The sequence below is a fragment of the Podarcis vaucheri genome, assembly GCF_965113315.1.
Source record: "Podarcis vaucheri genome assembly, chromosome: 14".
Lineage (NCBI taxonomy): Eukaryota > Metazoa > Chordata > Lepidosauria > Squamata > Lacertidae > Podarcis > Podarcis vaucheri.
Window position 1 is genome coordinate 7,407,105 of NC_138752.1, and position 22,281 is coordinate 7,429,385.

General features: G+C 50.1%; 1 protein-coding gene across 1 annotated transcript in view; it reads right to left on the reverse strand.

The window, feature by feature from the left end:
• Positions 1-22,281, reverse strand: part of UNC13C (unc-13 homolog C) — a 135,243-nt gene that overhangs the window by 24,790 nt on the left and 88,172 nt on the right. Inside the window, exons 16-22 of the mRNA XM_082198931.1 lie at positions 21,599-21,727; positions 17,290-17,423; positions 15,395-15,480; positions 5,537-5,663; positions 3,630-3,726; positions 2,659-2,802; positions 976-1,053 (exon numbers count right to left, since the gene is read on the reverse strand). Of these exons, the coding sequence (XP_082055057.1) occupies positions 976-1,053; positions 2,659-2,802; positions 3,630-3,726; positions 5,537-5,663; positions 15,395-15,480; positions 17,290-17,423; positions 21,599-21,727 (795 nt within the window). The remainder of the gene's footprint in view (positions 1-975; positions 1,054-2,658; positions 2,803-3,629; positions 3,727-5,536; positions 5,664-15,394; positions 15,481-17,289; positions 17,424-21,598; positions 21,728-22,281) is intronic.

Consider the following 22,281-nt stretch of genomic DNA (forward strand, 5'->3'; position numbering starts at 1 on the left):
GTCGCGATTCGCCGCTTCTGCGCATGGCATCATTTTGAGTGTTTGCGCATGCGCGAGAGGCGAAACCTGGAAGTAACCCTTTCCAGTACTTCCAGGTCGCCGCGGAACGCAACTTGAAAAGACGTAACCTGAACCGAACGTAACAAGGGGTATGACTGTGATAATAATTTTATATTGTATTTTTTTACAGTGAAGTGCCCTGAGAGCTATGGATGAAGGGCACTATAGAAATTTACTACTGCTACTACTACTATCCTTTTATTGATTTACCACTTCTCTATACCGTTCCAAAAAGTTCAGGGTGGTGTACATGGGGCTGTCCTTTTAGCCATCACAACAACCCTACGAGGTGGGGCAGGATGAAAGTGACTGCTCCAAAGTCCCTCCATGGCTGACAGTGCAGACTGCAGCCTGGGCCTCCACAGTCTCAGCCTAGAACACTGTCCATTAAGTGACACTGGCTGGCTCAACAGTCCTGAGCTCAAGGGACAGAGTACCTGCCCTGGCCTAAAGCAGCTCAGGAGATCAATGAAGAGGGTGCTTAACCCTTTTCTCTCATTCATCCGAATCGTTTCCCTGAAGCTGCTACTTGGAGATGGGGTGGGGGTGGAGGGAGGCAGCATCTATAAAAGTGTGGCATCTATATTACCCCCCTCCCCACCCAATCTGTGGTTAAAAGCAGCTTCATGAAGACAATTGGGGAAAGGCTCAATTGCCTCTCCCAGAGCGCCCCTTCCCCAGAGCTGCTGCATGGGCCTGCTAATTAGGAAAAGCTAATGAGTCATGGCTCTCTCTCACCTGGTCCCTGGAAGGAGCCGCTGACCCAGCCTCCCCAAGGACAGGAAGCCACCTGCCCTCCACCTGGCCAGCCTCTCCCCTAAGAGATCTCGCGTCGCCCTCCACACAGAACCTGTTTCACCCCAACCTGCCGGGATCGTAGGACAGCACGTTAAGAAGAAATTAAATTCCACTCACCAAATTTTCTTTATCGCAATAAGAGCTGAAATCATTTGTAATAATTACAGCGTACTGAACAAGCACTTTATGGATCGTCTGGGGGGGAAAGCACACACACAAAGGAGCAGCAGTCAGTGTCACATTACTGTGGCAACTCCACGGGGGGGGGGGGGCTTCAGTCCTTGAAGCAGAAGAGCCAAACCTCATTCCAGACCCCCTGGCCAAGGAATTAAGCTCCCTGCCACTTGGTCCAGAGTGGGGCTGGTGCCTTTGGCCCAAAGGAGCATCAATAAGTGAGTATGTTCCTAGGGATGGAAGACTCTCTGGCAATGTCGTTTTCTCCCAGTTTCTCACTTCTCCAGGCTTTAATTATTTTCTGCAGCTATCTGCTATTTTTGTCTGTGCGCCCCACCACAATTCACAGAAACTTAGGCCATGGCTTTGTTGCACCCCACCCCACCAGAAATCTGCTCTTAACTCCTGAAACAGGGGGAAATTGAGGAAAGGGGCCTAGCAGAGGTGGAGCAACCTTCTCCGGTACCCAGAGTGGCGCTTGTCCCAGGGGGAGTGGCACACGTCCCAGGGGTGCATGGAGAGTGATGCGCACACAGGGAGGCGATGCCAACCAGGGGTCGGCATTTTGTCGACCCGGGTCGTACCGCCCCCAACCCCGCCTCGGAACACCCCCGGGGCCTAGGACCCCCTGGTTGCTTAACAATCAGGAGTGCATAACCATAAGAACAGCAATAACACAAGGACCGTCTCTTCCCATATGAACTGACCAAGACCCTGCAATACTCATCTAATAATAATCATAATAAATTTTATTTATACCTCGCCGGCCAGGACCGGGCTCAGGGCAGTTAACATCAAAATAAGATGCATTAAAAACATAACTCAAACAATCGATTAATATACAGCTTAAAATCAAATTTGGAGCAGAATACAATCAGATGGAACTATAGGGGATGGGAACATTGAGGGCTCACCACCTGAGATCCTTCTTTGTCTACCTCCTCTCTGAGAGGTCTGGAGGGGGGCAACGCGTGAACAGGCCTCTTCTGTGGTAGCTCCCCGCTTGTGGAATGTACTCCCCAGGGAGTCTCGCCTGGGGCCTTCATTAAGTGCCAGGCAAAAATATTTTTATTCCCACAGGGAATTAATTAAAAATCAATGGCCTTTTAAACTGTGTGTTGGGGTGGTGGTATTGTTTTGTTTGTTATTATGTCATGTATTTTTTGTTTGTATATAGTCAAAAGGCCTGTGATGCTCAGATGAAGGGTGGTATATAAATTTAATAAAATAAACAACATAAGCATGGCATTTCCATCTTTGTCGAGCCAACACTGGGCTGGGCAGACTCTGCCAGACTAAAGCAGCTTTGCCCCTCCAAGGCATCTACCTTGCAGCAAGCCTCTCGTGCCCCCTCCTGTCCCATGGATGAGGGCCCAGTTACCTAGATAAGGTGTGGCTGACCTAACACACACAGCTCTTATCCTGGACAGACATGACATCTAAAGGGAGAATTTCAGGACGTCACAGGGCTGGAAAAGTGGAGATTTCCTCTCTGACAGGGCAACAAGCAAGAGCTGAAGAACGCCAGCGAGGCTTAATATACAAGGCTACAGATTAAAACACCACAGGGACAAAACGTGACTCCTCCCTCACAAACCCCAAGCTGCGCAGAGGATTCAAATCTACCTTAGAAAACCTTCTCATGAGATGAGAGAGAGCTTCTGGATTTGGACACTCCAGCTTCTTTATGATCTCAAAACTCTGGTTGAGCTGCGTGAAGACGTCCACCACCGAGCAGGAGAAAAGGGCATGGTCCGATGTTCGCTGGAACTACACAGACACCACAACACACAAGGACACACCGTTAAAGGGCGCTTGTGCCGGGTGTGTGGCTTCCCGGCTGGAGGCTCTTCTTCTCCGCCTATTCATTCTTTCCACTTTTCTCCAGAAAGTGAACCCCAGATACACCCAAACAGCCACGGCAGCACCAGCCGTGGTTCCTCAGCTGAGCACACCAGGAGTGCAGCACAGACTGAGCAGCCCACATTTGAAAGAACGGGGCTTGGGGAAATCTGCCATCTAAATAGGTCATCAAGCAGCAATAGGGTCGTGTAAGGTTTGCATTCAGTGCTGCGTTGAGGCTGCTACGCTCTGTGGCGGCAAACACAGATCTTTCTCCTCACTCGTGGCGGTGGGGGTGGGGTGGGCAGTTCCTGGCCATGATTCCCTCTGCTGCTTCTGCAGAAAGATGCCCTTTTTACAGGATAATGCCTGGCTGCAGCTACTGCCTTAATTATAGCTCTCTGGATAGGATTGCAAATGCTGTCACAGCAAATCAATGAAAGGGGCATTTTTGTCCAATAAAAAATTCCTCCTCCTCTTGTTTTCGCCTAGCAAAACAAGCCACTCTCAAATCTCTCCATGGTGGGGGAACAAGAGAGGAACAGGGCAAGGCAATAATCCATGTTTGCTGTGCAACAGGAAGTGCAGATGGGAGTAGGCAGGAGCATTTATTTACCTCGGTCACCATGTTATATGTCAAGAAACCTCTTGGCTCTAGGCTGCTGTGGATTGAGTGAGTGGGCCTCAGGACCACCGCCCCATCCCCCGAGGTGCCCCCTGCCTCAGGGCCTCCCCCACTTCACAGCTCTGCTCACCCCGTCCTTCTTGTCTCTTCCCAGCGCACCGTGAAGAAACTCCATGGAGACGTCCTCGTTCTCATCCAGCCACTGCATGACAAAAGGCTCAAACCACCTAGGGAGGGAGGAAGGCGGCTGCTTCACCCACATTCTCAATTTTCAGACAGTCAACACAGGTTCCTCCTTGTGCCTGAACGTGCGCAGAGTGAAGCAGCCTTGATGCCTTGGGAGTGGCTCAAGGCAACCCTCAGCCCTGCAGCCCTGAAACTCCCCTTGCTGCAGTATTGTGGCATCCACAGTTGGGGGATTCCAAGGTTAGGGGGATAAAGGGCTGCATTATGACTAAACTGTCAGACTGGAGAGGGTGAGGTCTTTTGGCCTGCCTTGATTCCCAGCCTCAGCTCTCCACCCGCCCTTGCCCAAAGAGGATTCCACATTTTGCAGGAGAGCAGGGAAAGAGTGGCAGCTTTTATAAGGGAGAAATTGAAATTGAAATACAGTGGTACCTCGGGTTAAGTACTTAATTCATTCCGGAGGTCCGTACTTAACCTGAAACTGTTCTCAACCTGAAGCACCACTTTAGCTAAGGGGGCCTCCTGCTGCTGCTGTGCCGCCGGAGCACGATTTCTGTTCTCATCCTGAAGCAAAGTTCTTAACCTGAAGCACTATTTCTGGGTTAGCGGAGTCTGTAACCTGAAGCATCTGTAACCTGAAGCGCATGTAACCTGAGGTACCACTGTACTTTATTGTCACTTGTACAACTTGTATACAGTGAGATTACACGAGCACCTCCCACTCAGCTCTCTTAGTCTTAATTCCCCTCGTTTACTGACGCACACCCACCAAACTCGAAAGTCATTTGCCCTGTTGTTATCTTTTCATTCAGCAGCCTAACAGCCTACGGATAGAAGCTGTTCTTTACCCTGTTGGTGCGACTAATCATGCTTCTAAATCTTCTGCCTGAGGGCAGGAGGTCAAGAAAGTGCCGGCCAGGGTGTGAATCATCCCTGAGAATTTTCCTCACACTCCTGAGGAAATAGTTCTTCTGCTATTTGATCCAGCGGATTCACAGGACAGCCCATAATATCTTGTGCTGTATTCACCACCCTCTGTAGGCACTTCCTATCAGATGATGTCAAACCAGTGCACCACACCTGGAATTCCAAGAAGCAACACAACAAATATGGCATGCAGCCGAGTGTATGTGTGTGTGGCGGGGGGGGGGATGCTGAATGAATGGAAAGGAAAAACCAGTCCCAGGCCTGCTGGATCAGGCCAATGGCCAATCTAGTCCAGCATCCTGTTCTCAGGGTAATCAACCAGATGCCAAGGGAAACCAGCAAGAGAGATTTGAGCACAAGAGCACTTCTCCCTCCCTTCCAGCAACTGGTATCCAGAAGCGAGCATAGCCATCCCGGCTAGCAGCCATCAATAGCTCTCTCCTCCAGGCTGAAGAATTTCCAGAATTGCCACAGCCTCCACACTTCTCCAAGGGGATGCCATGCAGTCTGCATGATGTGGGCAGAAGCCTCCAGGCAGGAGGACGGCAGCAGCAGCAGCAGCAGCAGGTGTTGCCTTCATCCTGGGAGGAGCCACCCAGAGCCTGTCTGGAGCTTCTTCCAGCCTTGTGTCTCCCCACTCCCCCATTAATATTCTGATGCCTGCAAGAGGTTTTAAGTATAATTGCTGAAAAGCCCCTTCCTGAGAAACTGATTGCCTTTTCTCTGCAAAAGGTTCCCTGAGAAATAAAGAAGTCAGGGAAAAGACATTTAGAGTCTTTTAAAGTTCTAAGTGCACCTTAACACAAATGGACTCCAGTTTAAAGGATGTGCCGGATGAATATTTAAAGAAAACTGAGCCCAACAAGCAGAATAAAAGCTCCAGAATGTTCTTCCTCCCCCCAACTATTCCCCCCCCCCACTTACAGAGAGTATTCAGGTACTGCATCTCTGAACGAGGGGAGTTCACGCACATATTCATTATAAAACCATTTCACTTTGAAGTGCAAATTCATATAATCTGTGCTCTTGCATAACCGTTGCTTTTCATGCTCTGTAATGGAACACAGAAAAATAAAAATAACATATTTAATAAAGTTCCAGCTGTAAATAAAATTACAGAGTCGCCGTGCACATTTTAGACCCAGCAAAATAAATCCTAATGGCCTTTTAACATCTGAGATCTGCTTAGGTTTCAGAATTGCTTTGTGCTCATTGATCTAAGGCAGGGGTCAGCAACCTTTTTCAGCTGTGGGCCGGTCCACCGTCCCTCAGACCTTGTGGGGGGCCGGACTATATTTTGACCAAAAATATGAACAAATTCCTATGCCCCACAAATAACCCAGAGATGCATTTTAAATAAAAGCACACATTCTACTCATGTAAAAACACGCTGATTCCTGGACCGTCTGTAGGCTGGATTGAGAAGGCGATTGGGCTGCATCTGGCCCATGGGCCTTAGGTTGCCTACCCCTGACGTAAGGTGGTACAAATCTCACAAGTGAGTCACAGGACTGAAACAGTTAAGGAAAGAGAGTCACAGAGCACTGGACCTCATGGAAAAAGCAGACCCACTGCAGAGATGGGCTGTGCCTCCCACGAGAAGGGCTGAGGGCAGATATACCTTGTGTGCAAAATTCCTCAGGTTCAATCCTCAATGGCATCTATAGGCCAGGATGAGAGAGGGAGGGTCTGGAGAGCCACTGCTGCCAGCCAGTGTAGGCCATACTGAGCTAGAAGAACCAATTGCCTGACTTGGGATAAGGCAGCTTCCTATATTCCCAACAGCCAGAGAGGACTCAAGTAAGTGAGCCAAGTCAATGCCAGAGGGCCGAGACACCTGTCAAGAGGTCTCCCTCTCTGACGGGCAGCCTGCTTAAGCTCAGGAGAGTGGAGAGAAACCTGTGTGTGTCTGGCGTGTGCCACAGGGTCACCAAGAGAGGCCTTCTTATGGACTCCCTGAGTCCACCCTGGAGACTCACCAAAGCCTCAGGCTGAATCTTTCTCATAAGAGCTGCAAGATCTGAGCTGGCTGCAATGGGTCTGCTTTACTGTGCTGTGGATTAAGACTCATAGAACTCTAGAGTTGGAAGATACCCTGAGGGTCTAGTCCAAGACCCTGCAACGCAGGAATCTCAACTAAAGCATCTGTGACAGTTGGCTTATTCCTCTTGCCCTGCTATTTTCTCCCAGGGAGAACTGCTCTTTAGCATTCAATCGGAGCAAGCAGCAATTCGGGTTTGTATGGATTGCTGTTGGTTCCAGTTTAGAGCTGAAGAGTAGGTTTTCCGGGGGAAAGCAATGGGACAAGGGGAAAACCCCTCGGACCCGTACCAAGAAAGCATGCGTCAAGCAGAAAATAGTTTGGACTCGAGCTTTCTAGGCATGGGACGAGTAGAAGTGTGGATAATCCCTGTGCTCTTGGTCCTGAGCCCCTTGGACTCTGGGGAAGGGTCTAGAAACCAAACCATACCCTGCAAGTAAATGCCGACTCAGTTCTGAGTGACCCAACTTGCCTGCTCATAAGAGACTTGCCATGCAAGATTTGTTTTTCCCTGGGCCAGTGGGCGGGGCAGTGGCAAGAGTGACCTTTGAGTCAGCCTATGTGCTTGCTGGTGCATCTGAAGAGGCTGTGTTCAGCTTGATCCCATCAATGCAAGCACCTCCTGTGCTCAGGTCCTGCCTCTAAGCTCCTCCATCAAGCAGCATCAAGGCTGCTTCCAGGAAAGAAGGAACAGGAGGGTGGTGCTGCGCAGCTCTTTGGATGGGGCCCACTAGAACTCAGATCACTTTCAAAAGGTGTCACCTTGCAAATGATGATAAAGGATCTGTGCCCCTAATTCAATCCGTATGTAAATAAGGTTTGTGGTGTGGTTGCTAATGTGTTGGTGCATTTCATTTGGTGTGTGTGTACAATGCTCCTATTGCTCATTTCCAGAGAAGCTTTTTCAATTCAGGTAGTGAGATGCCAAAAGCTCTGCTTGATGAAGACAGATGTCCAGGCGGTTCAATTTCTCACTTCCAAAACAGCTCTGTCCTTTTGGATCGACTTTTTTTCTCCAGCAATTTTGTCCTTTGCAGACCTGCAGGCTGAAGTTCTAATTAAGAGTGGCAAACTTTGTTAACAATTGCTTCAGGAGAAACATGGCACATACAGTTCCAAGTCAACAGCCACCCACATTTTTCCTTGGGGGAAGATCTGGGTGAAGTTCTTGCACTGCAAACTTATTTACGAGCCAAATCCATTTTCCTACCCAGGTACGAAGCTAGGAATGGCCGGTCCAATTTCTGTCCAGGTAAACGGCTGCATAGCTGACAATAAAAATAAACTGCAGGATCTTTATTTATCAGGAAGTATCGGGAAGTTTTTAATATTTGATATTTTTCTATGTTTTTATATGTGTTGGAAGCCGACCAGAGTGGCTGGGGCAACCCAGCCAGATCGGTGGGGTGTTGTTGTTGTTAATTGTATTGCAACAGTTGAACCACCTTCCATCACTGCTAATATGGTTAAATGCAGTAAATGAATTGAAGAGCAAGGGGAGAGCCTTGCTGGATCAGACGGGGGGGGGGGGGGGAGCTCATACAGCCTCCAGTTCTCCCACAGTGGCCCATAATGGGATGCTTGCTTGAGGGCAACTATTGCCGCCTCCTCAGCTGCTCTTGCACTCACAAGTGGTGCAACAGGTGACAACAACCCTCCAGGGCTGGCCTTGGTCTCTTTTATGGCCTCGGGGACAGGGGGCCAGTTGGAAGGCCCCTTTCCTGAGCCAAACTCAAGACCCTGGCAGAAGGCACAGGAGGCACATCCTGCAAAACCTTTGGAGCCAGGCGCATGGGTAAGTCTATCTCCTCTGCAGCGTTCACATTATGCAAAACTGCATTGCTCTGCCAGAACAAAATATTGATGCCAACTACAGCCAATTAAACATACCAGCCTTGTTCAAAAGCACCCTGGCCAAGATAGGTGGGCACAGCTCCAGCAGTGGCTTCGCTTGCGGAGGAGGTCCTTGTTTATGCTCAAAGGAGTCTTTCGTTCTCCCTCCCAGCTGTTCCCTTCTTACCACTTAGGTTTAACAGCCACAGGACAGGATGAGGAAGACCTGGGACAGCTCAGTCAGTGGAGCATGAGAGTCACATTGGGTAAAAGATTCCTGAATTTCAGGGGGTTAGATGACCCCAGAGGTCCCTTCATCTCTACAATTCTATGAGCAGGTTCTGCCGGCAGCCACTCTCTAAATGGTCCCAGCACTGGAAGTGAATGTTCTGCAGCCTCCCAGGTATGCCTTGACCCACCCCCTGCCTGAAAGAGGCTTTGAACCCCATCCGGCCTAAGAAAAAGCAGGCAGTGGCAATTTTGAGGTTGTGCAGGACACACCCGTGAGAGAGGAGCCTGCTGATCGAGAGAGCCACTGGGGACTCCCTGGTGAAAGAGCTTCCCAAGTTTGAGCCTGTTGTAGTTCTCCCGGCTGGGGCTGCCACGCAGTTGGGATCCTCCTCAAGCTTCTCTTGATCAGGGCAGCAGACCTGAGCTCCTTCCACTGTCCCTTATGAACAACGCAGGGGCACAAATGAGCAATTCAAGTTCAGGGAAGGGGGAACCTCAGGCCCCCGCCCCATGAATCCTCTCTTCTATCTTCTCTTCGAGAGTATTTGGCCCCCGAAGCTCTCCTTAGGCTACACCCCTTATCTCCAGGCCACACCCATCACTAACTCACCTCCTGCCGTAATTTTGCTGGTCTGGAATGTGTCTGTGAGCAAGGATCATGCCTCTTGCTTGCTTGGAAGTGTGTGTGTGTGTGTGTGTGTGTGTGTGTGTGTGTGTGTGTACAGAAACCTCAGAACTTTTGTGTGGACAGGATGTAGCCTACAGTACAAAGTTTTGAGTCACATTCATTGCTCTGCCTAGTTTGTGTTTGGCCTAACCTGCATTTGTCTCCGTCCCAGTTCCCCACTGGTATGATGTCTCTGGAAGGTTGACCAAGAGGGAATGTGGTCCTTTGGCTTAAAAAGCTCTCCCTGCCCCCATGCCCCATGCCAGCATAATTTGAAACACCCCCTCACTGTGAGCTGGATGGCACCCAGCAAGATGCCCCCTATCAGTGGCGTAGCGTGGGTTGTCAGCACCCGGGGCAAGGCAAGTAATTTGCGCCCCCCTAACCCGTGGATTTTAGCACTCGAGTCTCTTCCACTAGAGAGCTGCGAGTGCGAGCGCGCCCCCCCCGATGTTGCGCCCGGTGCGGCCGGCCCCCCTGCACCCCCACGCTATGCCACTGCCCCCTATCTAGGTGTGAAATTGGCCAGCAAGGAGTGTTTCCCCCCCTCTGCTTCCAGCAACAACATGGCAAGTGCCAAATGGATTGTCCCTCCATCAAATGGCTTGGAAGGTCTCCATGACAACCAAGTTCCAAAGAAGCCTTCAAGTCTTCTGGAAGAAAAGCGCAAGGACATAATCCATCTGCATCCAAACTCTCAAGGTGACTGGCAAGACTCCCTCTGCCCTTCTCCGGTGCCAGCATTATTTATTTATGCTTGTTTTCCTCCTTCAAAGAGGAGGCATTTTTTTGTTCCAAAATAAAAAAAACAACAATCTGTCATTTTGGGAAGGATATCAGAAAATGTGTGTAAACAAGACTACCCGCTTCCACTTAGAAATATAATGGAAATGCCACAGATCTCCATTCTGGAGAGCCCTGACTAAGCCAGTGTTGTGTAGTGGTTAAGAGTGTTGATGAGGACCTGAGAGACCAGGATTCAAATCCTCACTTAATGGGGAGGGAAAAAGCCATGTATGTCACCTTGAGCTGTTTGGAGGAAAGGTCGGATATAAACAAATAAAAATAAAAATAAAATAATAATCAAGCATGTGCTTCAATTACTAGCAAATAAAATAGTTCCAATTCTGATGGGATTTAAAGGGAAGTATCTAAAATGAAATATTTTCTGCTGGTTGCTATTGAAGCACTAGAGTTAGGGACGTTCCCACACACAGAGCTTCAAGCCAAGGGGGTGCAAAACAACAACAACAACAACAACAACAACAACAACAACAACAACAACAACAACAACTACATTTACATAGGAACTTACTGAGAAGATCCATTAAAAAGCAACAGTATAAAAAGGAATTATTGTGAAAATAGGAAATATAGGAGATGCCAAATTTTGTCTTTGCTCAGGGTGCCACAATACCAAAATCCGCCCCTTCCTTGAGAGATTTTGTATTTAAATAGCGTCTCTCGGATGTCTTCCCTTCCCCCAGTTCTGGTCTGTAATGTGGGGAGGGCTGCTCTGAATTCTCCAGGGCTAACGGCAGACTGGGGTGGAACTTACTAGCTCCCATCCACTGACACATCCTGGGCTCAGATGAGATAAGCACCCATCTCAGAGGCCACATCCAGACAAACTGCCACAACCATCTCGGGGCAGCCGAGTGCGTGTTTCTTGGCTCCTCTTCATTTGGTAATGCTGCACAGAGGAAGAAACTCTACTTTCCTGTATTATTTTTCAGGCTCTCACCCTGATGCTGCCAGCAGGATGTTTTTGCACCTGTTCCTCAAGGGACGCAGCATCTCTCAGGCTTCTAGCAACAGGCTTGGCTGTGAGACGAACACGAGACCCACTTCATCATCATGATGACTCCTTGTCTGCCTCGACAGGCAGAGACAAACGGCACAGATGCAGATCAGCTGTTCGCTGCCAGCGCTGACTCTTCATGGTGCAACTCTGGAGCGCAGAAGGAGGCAGGCGACCATCGCCAAGACACCCGTGAAGGAGTTCACCCATGGCCAAAACCCATGCAAAGCAGCCGGCCTGCAAAAGCTCCTTCCTTCTTCCCTGAGCCTTGCAAAGTGGAATGGCTGCCAGTTTGTCGGACACTGGTACTGTCTCTGGCTGCACAGAGAATGAAGCGATGCCCAAAGCCGGAAGGCCTCAAAGCAGGGCTCATTCAGGCCGCAATCAGTGGCACAGTGGAGGTCGCTTTTGCGCCTGTGATGGATGTCCACGTTTCTCTTCTTACTCTTCATCTAGGACTTGGGTATGCAAACTATGGCCCAAGGGCCGGATGCGGCCCAATCGCCTTCTAAATCCGGCCCGTGGACGGTCCGGGAATCAGCGTGTTTTTACATGAGTAGAATCATAGAATCATAGAGTTGGAAGAGACCACAAGGGCCATCGAGTTCAACCCCCTGCCAAGCAGGAAACACCATCAGAGCACTCCTGACATATGGTTGTCAAGCCTCTGCTTAAAGACCTCCAAAGAAGGAGACTCCACCACACTCCTTGGTAGCAAATTCCACTGTCGAACAGCTCTTACTGTCAGGAGTAGAATGTGTCCTTTTATTTAAACTGCAGCTCTGGGTTATTTGTGGGGCCTGCCTGGTTTTTTTACATGAGTAGAATGTGTGCTTTTATTTAAAATGCATCTCTGGGTTATTTGTGGGGCATAGGAATTCGTTCATTCCCCCTGCCCATATAATCTGGCCCCCCACAAGGTCTGAGGGACAGTGGACCAGCCCCCTGCTGAAAAAGTTTGCTGACCCCTGATCTAGGGAGTCTGTATTCTGGTGGGGTTGGGGCTTGGCCTTGCCTATACCAGGCTCCAAAAGGCTTTGTTGGAAACAGTCCCCTCAGGGCATGGCAGCAAAGGCCAGAGACCAATTGTGACAAGCTGCCAAGTTTTATATCTTTGCTTAAAATAACAAGGCATCTGTATGAAGGGGAAGAGGATGGCAAAGGGCGCAGAGCTTCCCATCTCAAGCGCCTGGCCTGGCCTGGCCTTTAGGAGCCTCCACCAGCCAGGACTCAACATGTGGTCATCTCTGGTGACAAAGCCACAGGAGCTGCCCAAGTGCATTGGTGGACGGGGTGTTCCGGCCGGCTCAGCCTCTTCTTGTCACCAGCAATGGCCAGCTGGTTGGGACAGAGAGAGGAGAAGGATTGCCTGGGATCTCTGGGCTCCTTAGGGCAGTCTTCGAAGCAGGAGAGACAGGGGTGCAAAGCTGGCTGTGGCTGCGTCCAGAGCATGCTTCAAAATTGGGCAGGGAGTGGGGAAGGGCTCTGGGCTGGGGGTAGAGACCTCACCACAACAGTCTGGGGGCACTTTTTCTTTTTTCTTTTTGCAAGCTTCTGCTTCTGCTCAACAGCCTTCATTGAAATCTCTGTTGCTGCTGGTGGAATCTATGTTTGAATGCTCCCCCATGTAAAAATATGATGTTTGGGTAGGGCATTCTTTGATTCAGCAAAGCATTCAGGCATCGGGGCTACAAGCTGCAGGCTGAAGGGCTTTTGTCCAGCAACAGTGAAGCAATGCTAAGCTTACGTTACCGCCCCCCCCCCACTTCCCCAGTTTGAAATGCACAGGAAGCCCAGCTGGCTTGACTTTGTAAAGAGACGTGCCCTCTCCCTTGCTTAAGGAGGCTGCAGCAGCAGCAAGTCAGCCCCAGGACGGCAACCTTCCTCCTCCTAATCCCCAGATCCAGCCTCGTGAAGTCAGGTGGCCATGGAAGCCTCGTGTTGTTGGGGCAACATCTGTTGCCAGGCAGAACATCAGCAGCTCTCTGGACTAAAACAGCATTAAGGTCTTACGCTGCTAAGAGCAGGAGATAACAATGTGGCACAACCCACAACGTTGGAGAAAATAGGTTAGAAAGCAATGGCATCCCTGTGTGGGGCCTTTCTGAGGCCACAGGCTCCTCTCGGACAATTCATGTCTGTTAGAGTGGATGGAGCAGAAATACGGGAGGGCAGCTGCCCTGCCCTCTCCCAGGCATGTTTCCCATCCATCCCAGTCTTGCTTTTTTTATACTGTAGGTGCAATGCCTTCCTTTATTCTACATTAAAATTTCATTTGCCCTCAGACAGTTTCATTCAGCAAGTAGTATTTGAATTAGGATTAACAATGCTCTGAAGCAGCACTGGGTGCCTTGGCTTATATGTCTCAAGAGGTTTCAAAGAGAACCCTACCCTCTTGGGGGACTGACTTTTGAGAAGCCCTGGCCAAGTTCAAGCCCCCTTGTCTGATGCTGGCCACACCTGTGTGGTGATATCAGGACACTCAACAGCAGGAAGTGAGGGAGGGGAAGCAGGGGTTTCATTAGATTGGGGAGGGGGTGGGAGGGGGGTCAGTGGGCCAAGAAGCCACAGCAGTGGGAGAATGGAGCAGGACAGGGCTTTCTAGCCACTGACACTGGAAATAGAATTTGCATTCTTAGCAGAGATGCTGAGCATTTCGGTTAATTCTAAGCCAACCCGCCACCCAATCAGGAGTGCCAACTTGGACCCGAGACCGTGGGTGCCATGCAGCGTGCATGGCCCTGGCACCGAAATTTGTGGGTGCCCGGCTCCTTCGTGGGGAATTTTGTTGGTGCTTGGGCACCCAGGGAGTTGGCACCTATGCCCCCCCCAATGTTTTAGACTATAATTCCCATCAGCGCCAGCACCCTACAATTCTGCTGGCTGCAGTGCATTGCAATTGTGGTCCAAAAAGCAACTTGGTCACTCAAGCCACATTAATTGAAAACCCAAGCAGTCACGTACCCTTGGGTTAACGCTGTTGTATTTCGCAGCCCTGTAGCCAAGCTCTTAGTCTTGTCTCTTTAAAAGTAGCTTTTATCAAGGTAGCTCTCAAGCTCCAGGAAAATAATGCTGCTGAACAGCTCAGTGGGAAGCCATTTTCTGCTGCTCTGAATGTGAAGTGAGTTGATTTCTCATCAAAGCCAGATGTGTAGAAGTGGTCATTTCTGGTCTGGATGCCCCCAGCCACCCTCCCGCCATGGTTCTGCCACTGCCTCTGCCATCCTGCCCACGTCCTCCTTTCGTTATCCCCTGTGTGCCTTTCCGTGTGCAGCAGCTGGGAGGGGGTTGCTGCCTCATGTTGACGCTCACTCAGCCGAGCGTTTCAGGGGAAAAGCCAGCCATGCAGCCCTTGGCGGTTGCTTAGTTAACCCACAGGGATCCCTGCCAGGCTCTCCGCTGGAAGATTAACAGCAGGCAGGAGGGAAAAGAGGTTCAGAACACGCTCTGTGGTGGGCCAAGGGAAGTCTGTGTCCCAGTGATCTTGCTTTGGGCAGATGGAAGGCAAAGGGTTGTTCCCAGTCCACACACACAAACCCTAGTTATGATTTCCGGCCTTCTGGGTGACCATGGCAACCAAGCCTCTTCTGTTTACTCATTTGCCTTCACCTCTGGAGTGTGGCAAGGCTCATGTGCCAGTGGCCAAGTCTGTCCTAGGATGTGGGGCCACCCAGGACACCCCATGTTTTTGGCACCAACGGGCCAGCAGGGGTGTGTGTGTGTGTGTCACAGGTGGCAGCAGCTCCCCACCCCATCAGGGTTATGAGACCTCCACCCTGGCTTCCTGACGCTGCCATGGTTCAAATCCTGGAAAGGGATGCAGGGCCGGCTTCTCAAAGCAGAGGACAATGATGGAAGGAATCATCTTCTCAGCTGTGCATAAATCCAATTCACGTGGCCAAGTGTAGTGTGAACAGCCAAAAACCTACTTCGTCAAGCACCCGTGATGCTCAAGGAAGAATTTTTTCTACTCTTGCGTTGCTCCTTTGTGGAGAACTCTAAAGACTCACCACTTTTATTACACTGGCAAATGCTGCTGGGGATGAAGCTGTTTTGACCGGCCAGTTCTCCACACTGGTTAATACTAAATGCACCATTTTCTTTGCTAGGTCATTCCATCTTGCGAACACCCCACATCCCCACAATTCCACCTGCTGCTCCACATAGAAATAGCCCCCTGCTCTGCTAGGGAGCATCTGCATCCCCTACCTTCCAAGGCGTATTTCATGTCCTGCGCAAAAAGGGTCCACATGATCTCTGAACTGACTTTGCCCATGTTCAGCTCTTGAGGGAACCTGGAAGAAACCAACCGGAGGGGCATCGTCAGTTCTCCTGCTGGCAAGGGTGGCATGAGCCATAGTGGCACCCTTCAGCCCTAGACGCCCCTCAAAGGGAAGGGGTTGGAACATAGTGGTGCCCCCCCCGGCTTGCACTGTCCCTTCGATTTCCCCATGGCAATCGCTGTACGTGGGAAAGGGGCACGGGAGTGGGGGGGCAGGGAGGGGCAGCTGCTCCCTGTAAATCAATAAAATTAAATAAAAATACACAGCTCACTGAGGTTCTGCCCCCCCAACAAGAGGCCTGCCCCCATTAAAAAAAAGACTTGCCCCCCAACAAAAATTCTGGCTACGTCCATGGGGAGGGGGTCATTCCTCTGGGCAAACCAGCCCTGTACATGGGGAAAACTTCACAACTGAGAGGGCTGCCTTCCCATCATATACATAGATTAAAGGAGTGGCAGTTCCCCCACCCCACAAACACATAACGAAAGTAAGAAGTGAAGCAAGAAGACCTGTCCACTTTCACTTTGTGTGCACAGAACTATCCCTTCCATGGATGAGATGGAGGGAGGCTCGACGACGTTCCTCTGAACCTCTGGACCCATAAAGGCCCACTGGACTGGGATGGCAGGACTGAAACTGTTGGAACTGTGGGCGGGCAACAGTCCATACAGTATTCATTTGGAGGTTGCATGGAGGAACATGTCCTCTTTTGGGGAGGGCTCCTATTTAAATAGAGGGCTAGTGCCCCCCAACGAAAGCAGGAACGGTTTTAAGCCAGAAGGAAGCTCAATTCTGGCAACCAGAACTGTTAGGAAAGGGTCCTGAGTGAGCTTCGGCAGGGTGCTGGGGTCAGGCCTAGCTCATCAGCAGCCCCTCAGCCTTGCCCAAAGATGCTCAGCTCCTGATTTTGCAGGGCTTGTCAGGGCAATGCCAGCTCCATGGGGTGGGCAAGAATGAGCTCTTAATGCATTTCCCCTAGCTCACTGCTAGATAAGCTTTTCCGGATTATTTTGCTTTCAGGAGTGCTGTGCTAATTTGGCATTTTAAAAATATCCTCTTTGTTTACCTTAATTCCCAGGGACTGGGGAGTGCAAAGGTGGGGAAGATCCCCAGTCAGGGCAGCGCTGACTCACAAAAGGAAATCAGCATAGGGCAGGGTGGTTTTGTCAGCAGGTGGTATCAGGCTAGCTCTTGATCTGGGGCCACCTGACTTTAACAATGGTGGCTGTTGTGGCTACTCCTGGGCTGTGGGCTGCCTACCTGCAACCACAATTCCTGTGGCTGGTCTACTGACCTAGTGGCACTACTTTCCTTCCTTAATGACCATTTGTAGTGGGACCATTTGTTTTTTTTTTGGATGGGGGAAGCATACAGCAAAGTAGGGTCTCTGACACAGAAAGTCAAGCATCCTAAGGTCTACAGATGTGAACAAAACATTTAAAAAGAAGAAGAGTTTGGACTTGATATCCCGCCTTTCACTCCCCTTAAGGAGTCTCAAAGCGGCTAACAATCTCCTTTCCCTTCCTTCCCCACAACAAACACTCTGTGAGGTGAGTGGGGCTGAGAGACTTCAAAGAAGTGTGATTGGCCCAAGGTCACCCAGCAGCTGCATGGGGAGGAGCGGAGACAAGAAGCCAGTTCACCAGATTACGAGTCTACTGCTCTTAAGCACTACACCACACTGGCTCCCAAAAAGGAGCCAAAAATGCTACAGCGGAAAGACAACTTTTCTTCCGCTGATTATTCCTAGCAGTGTTCTACGGGTGACCTCACAGCAGGCCTTGTGAAATGTCTGTCTATCCCACCCCCCTGCCTTCTTACTGGTTCAAGACAGGAGTGTAGGCCATCTTGTCTTCATCAATGATGGTAACCATGAGGGTAATGAGCTGCGTCCAAAAATCCAGATTCTGAGTAGTTGGACCCTGTTCCTCCCGAGGAATATCTTGCTTTTTACCCTGTTACCGGGAAAAGGAAAAGAGAAAGAGTCCATTCTATTTTTCTATTAACACTGCCCCCCCTTTGCTAAAAGCAGGATGCAGAAAAAGCCCTGCAAAACAGGCTTTCCCAGGATTGCTGGAAGTGCCTGCCTCTTTGCATCTGCTGATTGCTGAAGTCAACAAAGGCCTCCTCTGGGAAAGCAGGAGAGCCCAGGCTGAGCACTGCACTGCCCTCCTTGGCCACACGCACACCCACCCTGACCGCCTGAGGTGCCAATGGTTGGTCTGAGCAGTGCCTCTCCCAATTATGCTCTGCAGAGCAACTCCTCAGACATCCCTCTCTCTAGGCACAGCTCTCCCCTAGAAGACGCAAGTGCAAGCCAAGCAGCTGGTTGGAAGTCAAAGCTGATTCCAGTGATGGCTGCAGCTCTGCTGGAGGTGCAAGGAGCTGTTCAGCCAGGCAACGGCTGAGGCCAGGAGCTTATGGCACGGCTGGACCACTGCTGCCTCCTCCAGGCAGTGACGGTGGGTTTTAGTTACTGGTTTCCCCTGGGAACCAGCACTGCCATTAAGGGGCTATTAATCGCCAAGGCCTCAGCCGCACTGAACAGAAAGCATTAAAATGGACTGAGCCAGGTAAGAAGATGCTTTTGATTAAAAGTGATAGATGCCCTTGAAGGCTGCCTTTGACAGCAGAACAAAAAAAAGGAAAACACCACAAATCAGATCAAGAAAAGGACAGGAGGACAGCGCAGTAACATCATCCCTGGAAAAAGCCGGGGAGCAAAGGAGGCAATTCCAGACTCAAGCATCCATCCTGTGATTTTATCTCTGTGCTCTTGTTTTAAACAGTTTTTACAAAAATTTAATTTTTAAGCAAATTTAAAAAATATATCTATTTTTAAAAAGTTGTTATGGAAATGCAATTTACATGCTATTGTTTCATATGTGTAAATCACTTCAGGGGTGCCTCATGAAAAGCGGATGAACTACTGAGAGCGCAATCACATGGGCTGTTATTTCAATACAGTTGCATTGATCGTTTTCCTTTACAGTGGTGCCCCGCAAGACGAACGCCTCGCGAGACGAAAAGCTCGCAAAATGAAAGGTTTTTTCGTTTTTGAGTTGCTTCGCAAGACGAATTTCCCTATGGGCTTGCTTCGCAAAACGAAGCTTGCCCCCGCACCCCGGACCTCTTTTGAAGCAAGGGGCGGCGGGGAGAAGATCGCTTCTCCCCGTTGCCAGCCCCGCAATCTCTGGGGACAGAGGGGAAGGCGCGCGCGCGCATTCCCCTCTCTCCCCGGACCCCTTTTGAACCAAGGGGCGGCAACGGGGAGAAGCGATTCACCCCGCTGCCCCTTCCCTTGCTTTAAAACAGGTCCGGGGACAGAGGGGAAGGCCCGCGGCGCTTCCCCTCTGTCCCCGGACGGTCTCCATAGGAACGCATTGATTGATTTTCAATGCATTCCTATGGGAAACCGTGCTTCGCAAGACGAAATACTCGCAAGAAGAAAAAACTTGCGGAACGAATTAATTTCGTCTTGCGAGGCACCACTGTATACTGTGAGCCATTTTGGGTGTTCCCTGGAAAAAGGAAAGCAGGGTGTGCATCTGAAACCCAGTGCTGCTGCTCTCCAGACCTCCTCCAGCTGCTTGGAATCCAGCTTCTTTGTCTGGCAAAGGTTGCAGCTACTCTGCACTTGTGGCAAGTCACAAATGTTAACAGCAGCAAAAGAAAACTGAAGGGCAAGTCAGCTGAAAAGAGATGGGGAAGCCCTGGGATCCTGTGGAATCTCTGGGTACAGACCCTTTCATGCTGCCCTGATTGTTCTCAGAAGGAACGTTTTGCCAGGATTTCTGGTGCTGCTGAAAGACCTCCCAATGTTGTTGTTGTTGTTGTTGCTGCTGCTGCTGCTGCTGCTGCCACCGCTGCTACCTTTGCTCTTGGGGAACTTTAGCAGGTCACACACTTCCCTTATTTCACCCACATGGGCCTTGTTTGCATCTTACTCATGAGTAATGCTGATTCTAATTGCTCCGGATGTACCCAAAGTTAGGCATGAAAAGCACTGCTCAAAGCAAGCTACTTGTCTGAGCTCTTGGGCGTGCTTTTTTTCATGCCAAACAAGGATCAGCCTCCAAAATATTACCTTTGTTTTAACATCCACAAAGAGGCACGCAGCCTGAGCTGCTTGGATCCTTGTAAACACGAGTTGATGGCGAAGGTGACTGTGGAATGTGTCCGAATGTCATTCAGAGATTAGCTGGGAGAAAAATGATGGCTATAAAGGCAGGCAGAGGCAACTCATAGGTGATAAGGGCTATCATTGTTTTGCATCAGTGACTGAATTCTTGCTATGCGTCAGAAGCATCCGGTTGTAATGACAGTTCTGAGCATCAGGCCCCTTCAGGTTCATCCAAGAGGTAACCGAACCACATGCATTGTGCTTGTCAAGAGGTAGCTGTTGCCAGGAAGGAAGGAAGGAAGGAACAAGCGCTGACTTCTTTTACTGGTTAAGTGAGAGACAAGCCAATCCCTGGGTGACACCATTAAAAAAAAGATTCCAATTGCAGACCTCAGCCAAACAGCAACCTTCACAATTTCTTCTTCCATAAAGGCAAGGGACACTTTTACTGTTACAATGCTCATTTAATTGATCACATCTTGGTCGTTGGCAATTTGGCTGCCTGTCTCTTTATTGCCCTCTATTATCCCTCCTTTTAGAAGGGTGAGAGGAAGGAATATGGCCAACTTCCACTTTTATTGCAGTGATTTCATTGCAAGCCAGGTTGGGATGAGGCAGATCGTAGCCTGCTGGAACCAGCAGTGAGAGTGAGAGAGAGGCAGCTTCGTCCAACCTCGGGGTCTGGCTGGAGCAGCGGGAGGGTGGGACGCCCCCACAAACAGGGCATGGAGGTGAGGGTCCTCCACTAAAGGACTGGTATTCCTATTGTGCAGAGTCTATTGTGGTTCATCACGCCCCAAGACCCTTTCATTTCAGAGGCCACCGGCATATGGGAGGGAGAGGATTGTGGTTCAACCCTGTGGCATTCCCAGTTCCAGCAGTAGGTATCAATCTGAAAAGCTGGTGGTCAGCAGCAAATCCCAGCAGCCACCCATACTGGCTCATGGGAAGCCTACTTGGTGCTACTGTCCAACATCTGGGACCCAAACATCTACAGAACCACCCCTCGTTCCTGCTCTGTAGAGAGCGAGTTCCTCCATCAAGCTATGGCATTGAGGAGGCCCATCTCCAGGCATCCCTAGGAACCTTGAGAAATTAGGTGGATGAGGTTCCCTTTCCCCCAGGACGTTTCTGAGCACAATTCAAAGTGTTGGTGCTGACCTTTAAAGCCCTAAACGGCCTCGGTCCAGTATACCTGAAGGAGTCTCTCCACCCCTATGGTTCAGCCCGGACACTGAGGTCCAGCTCCAGCTTCTGGCGGTTCCCTCACTGTGAGGTTACAGGGAATCAGGCAGAGGGCCTTCTCAGAAGTGGAATGCCCTTCCTGTGGAATGCCCTCCCATCAGGTGTCAAGGAGATTAAGAACTACATAACTTTTAGAAGACATATGAAGATAGCCCTGTATTGGGAAGCTTTTAACGTTTGATGTTTTACTATGTGCTGTAAGCTGCCCAGAGAGGCTGGCGAAACCCAGCCAGAAGGGCGAGGTATAAATTAGAAAATTATTATTATTATTAATGCCATTGGCCAGGCCTGGTTTTATCAGCTTGCATCCCCCCACCCCCCTTTCTCCCTCTTTCTTTCTTTCTTTCTTTCTTTCTTTCTTTCTTTCTTTCTCCTCTCTTGCAGTGGTTTGTGCTCAGGGCTTGCAGGTCAAGGATAAAATTGGCTCCAGCGATCTGTACATCACGGTGCAAGTGGGCAAGACCAAACCCAGCCAGATTATTGGCGGGGTGTAAATAATTTGTGGTGCAGCTCAAAGGATGACCTCCCTCCTTAGACATGCCTGCTTGGGGCCTCTTTTGCTATATTTTAGGAGCCCAGTGACTGCTTGCGTGGCCATAGGCCCAGTGCTGGACTTGGGACCCGGGCTAATGCCCTCGCTTGCCACCCTCTGGAAAGGGCCTTCAAAGCAGGGCTGGGCAGGAGGGAGAGGAGAGCTCTGCTAACAGGGCTTTCCAGCAATGCCAGATGATTGCAGGGGCTGCAAAGGGATCCAAAGCTTACCTGGTCCATTAGCTGAGAGTAAAGCTCATAGCAGTTGTCAAAAATGTATTTGTACGTGGAATCCAAGCAGGCTCGAACGCAGTCCTTCACAACCGCACTGGCTCGGGGTGGACTCTGCAGTTCCAGGACCTGAGGAGCATCACACAGAATCCATGGGCCAGAGTACAAGCAGCAGCTGGCTTCAAAGTCTGCAGAGCTGGCTCCTGCCAAATTACCGGGCCAACTCTTACCAGGTGTGCAGGCAGTATTTTGAGCCTCAACACCCCAGAATCTCTCAGCGATGATAACTTAAGGATGCTATTTGTCAATTTCCAAGGTGATGGGGGGGGGAGACACACCAGGGAAATTTGTTTTCATCAGAAGAGAGGGGGTTTAGAAGCAGCCCCCCTCCCTGCACAAGGCCCAGAGTGGTTTTGGGGGGCAAGACGGTGGACTCAGAGGAACCTTAGGGAGTGAGAACATTCTAAATAACAATGTCCCCCTGTTTTACAGTTTATGATTTCTGGTCAAACGAGAAAACAGCATCTTACTCATACTAAATTTCGTCATTTTACTATATGTGAGAAACATTCAAATCAGCTCTTTTGAGTCACTCCCTCCCCCTCCCCTGGCCTGATTCACAGTTGGGAGATTCTGTGGAGGATTTTGAAGTCATCAAGCAACCCCCCCTTCCCCGAGGGGGA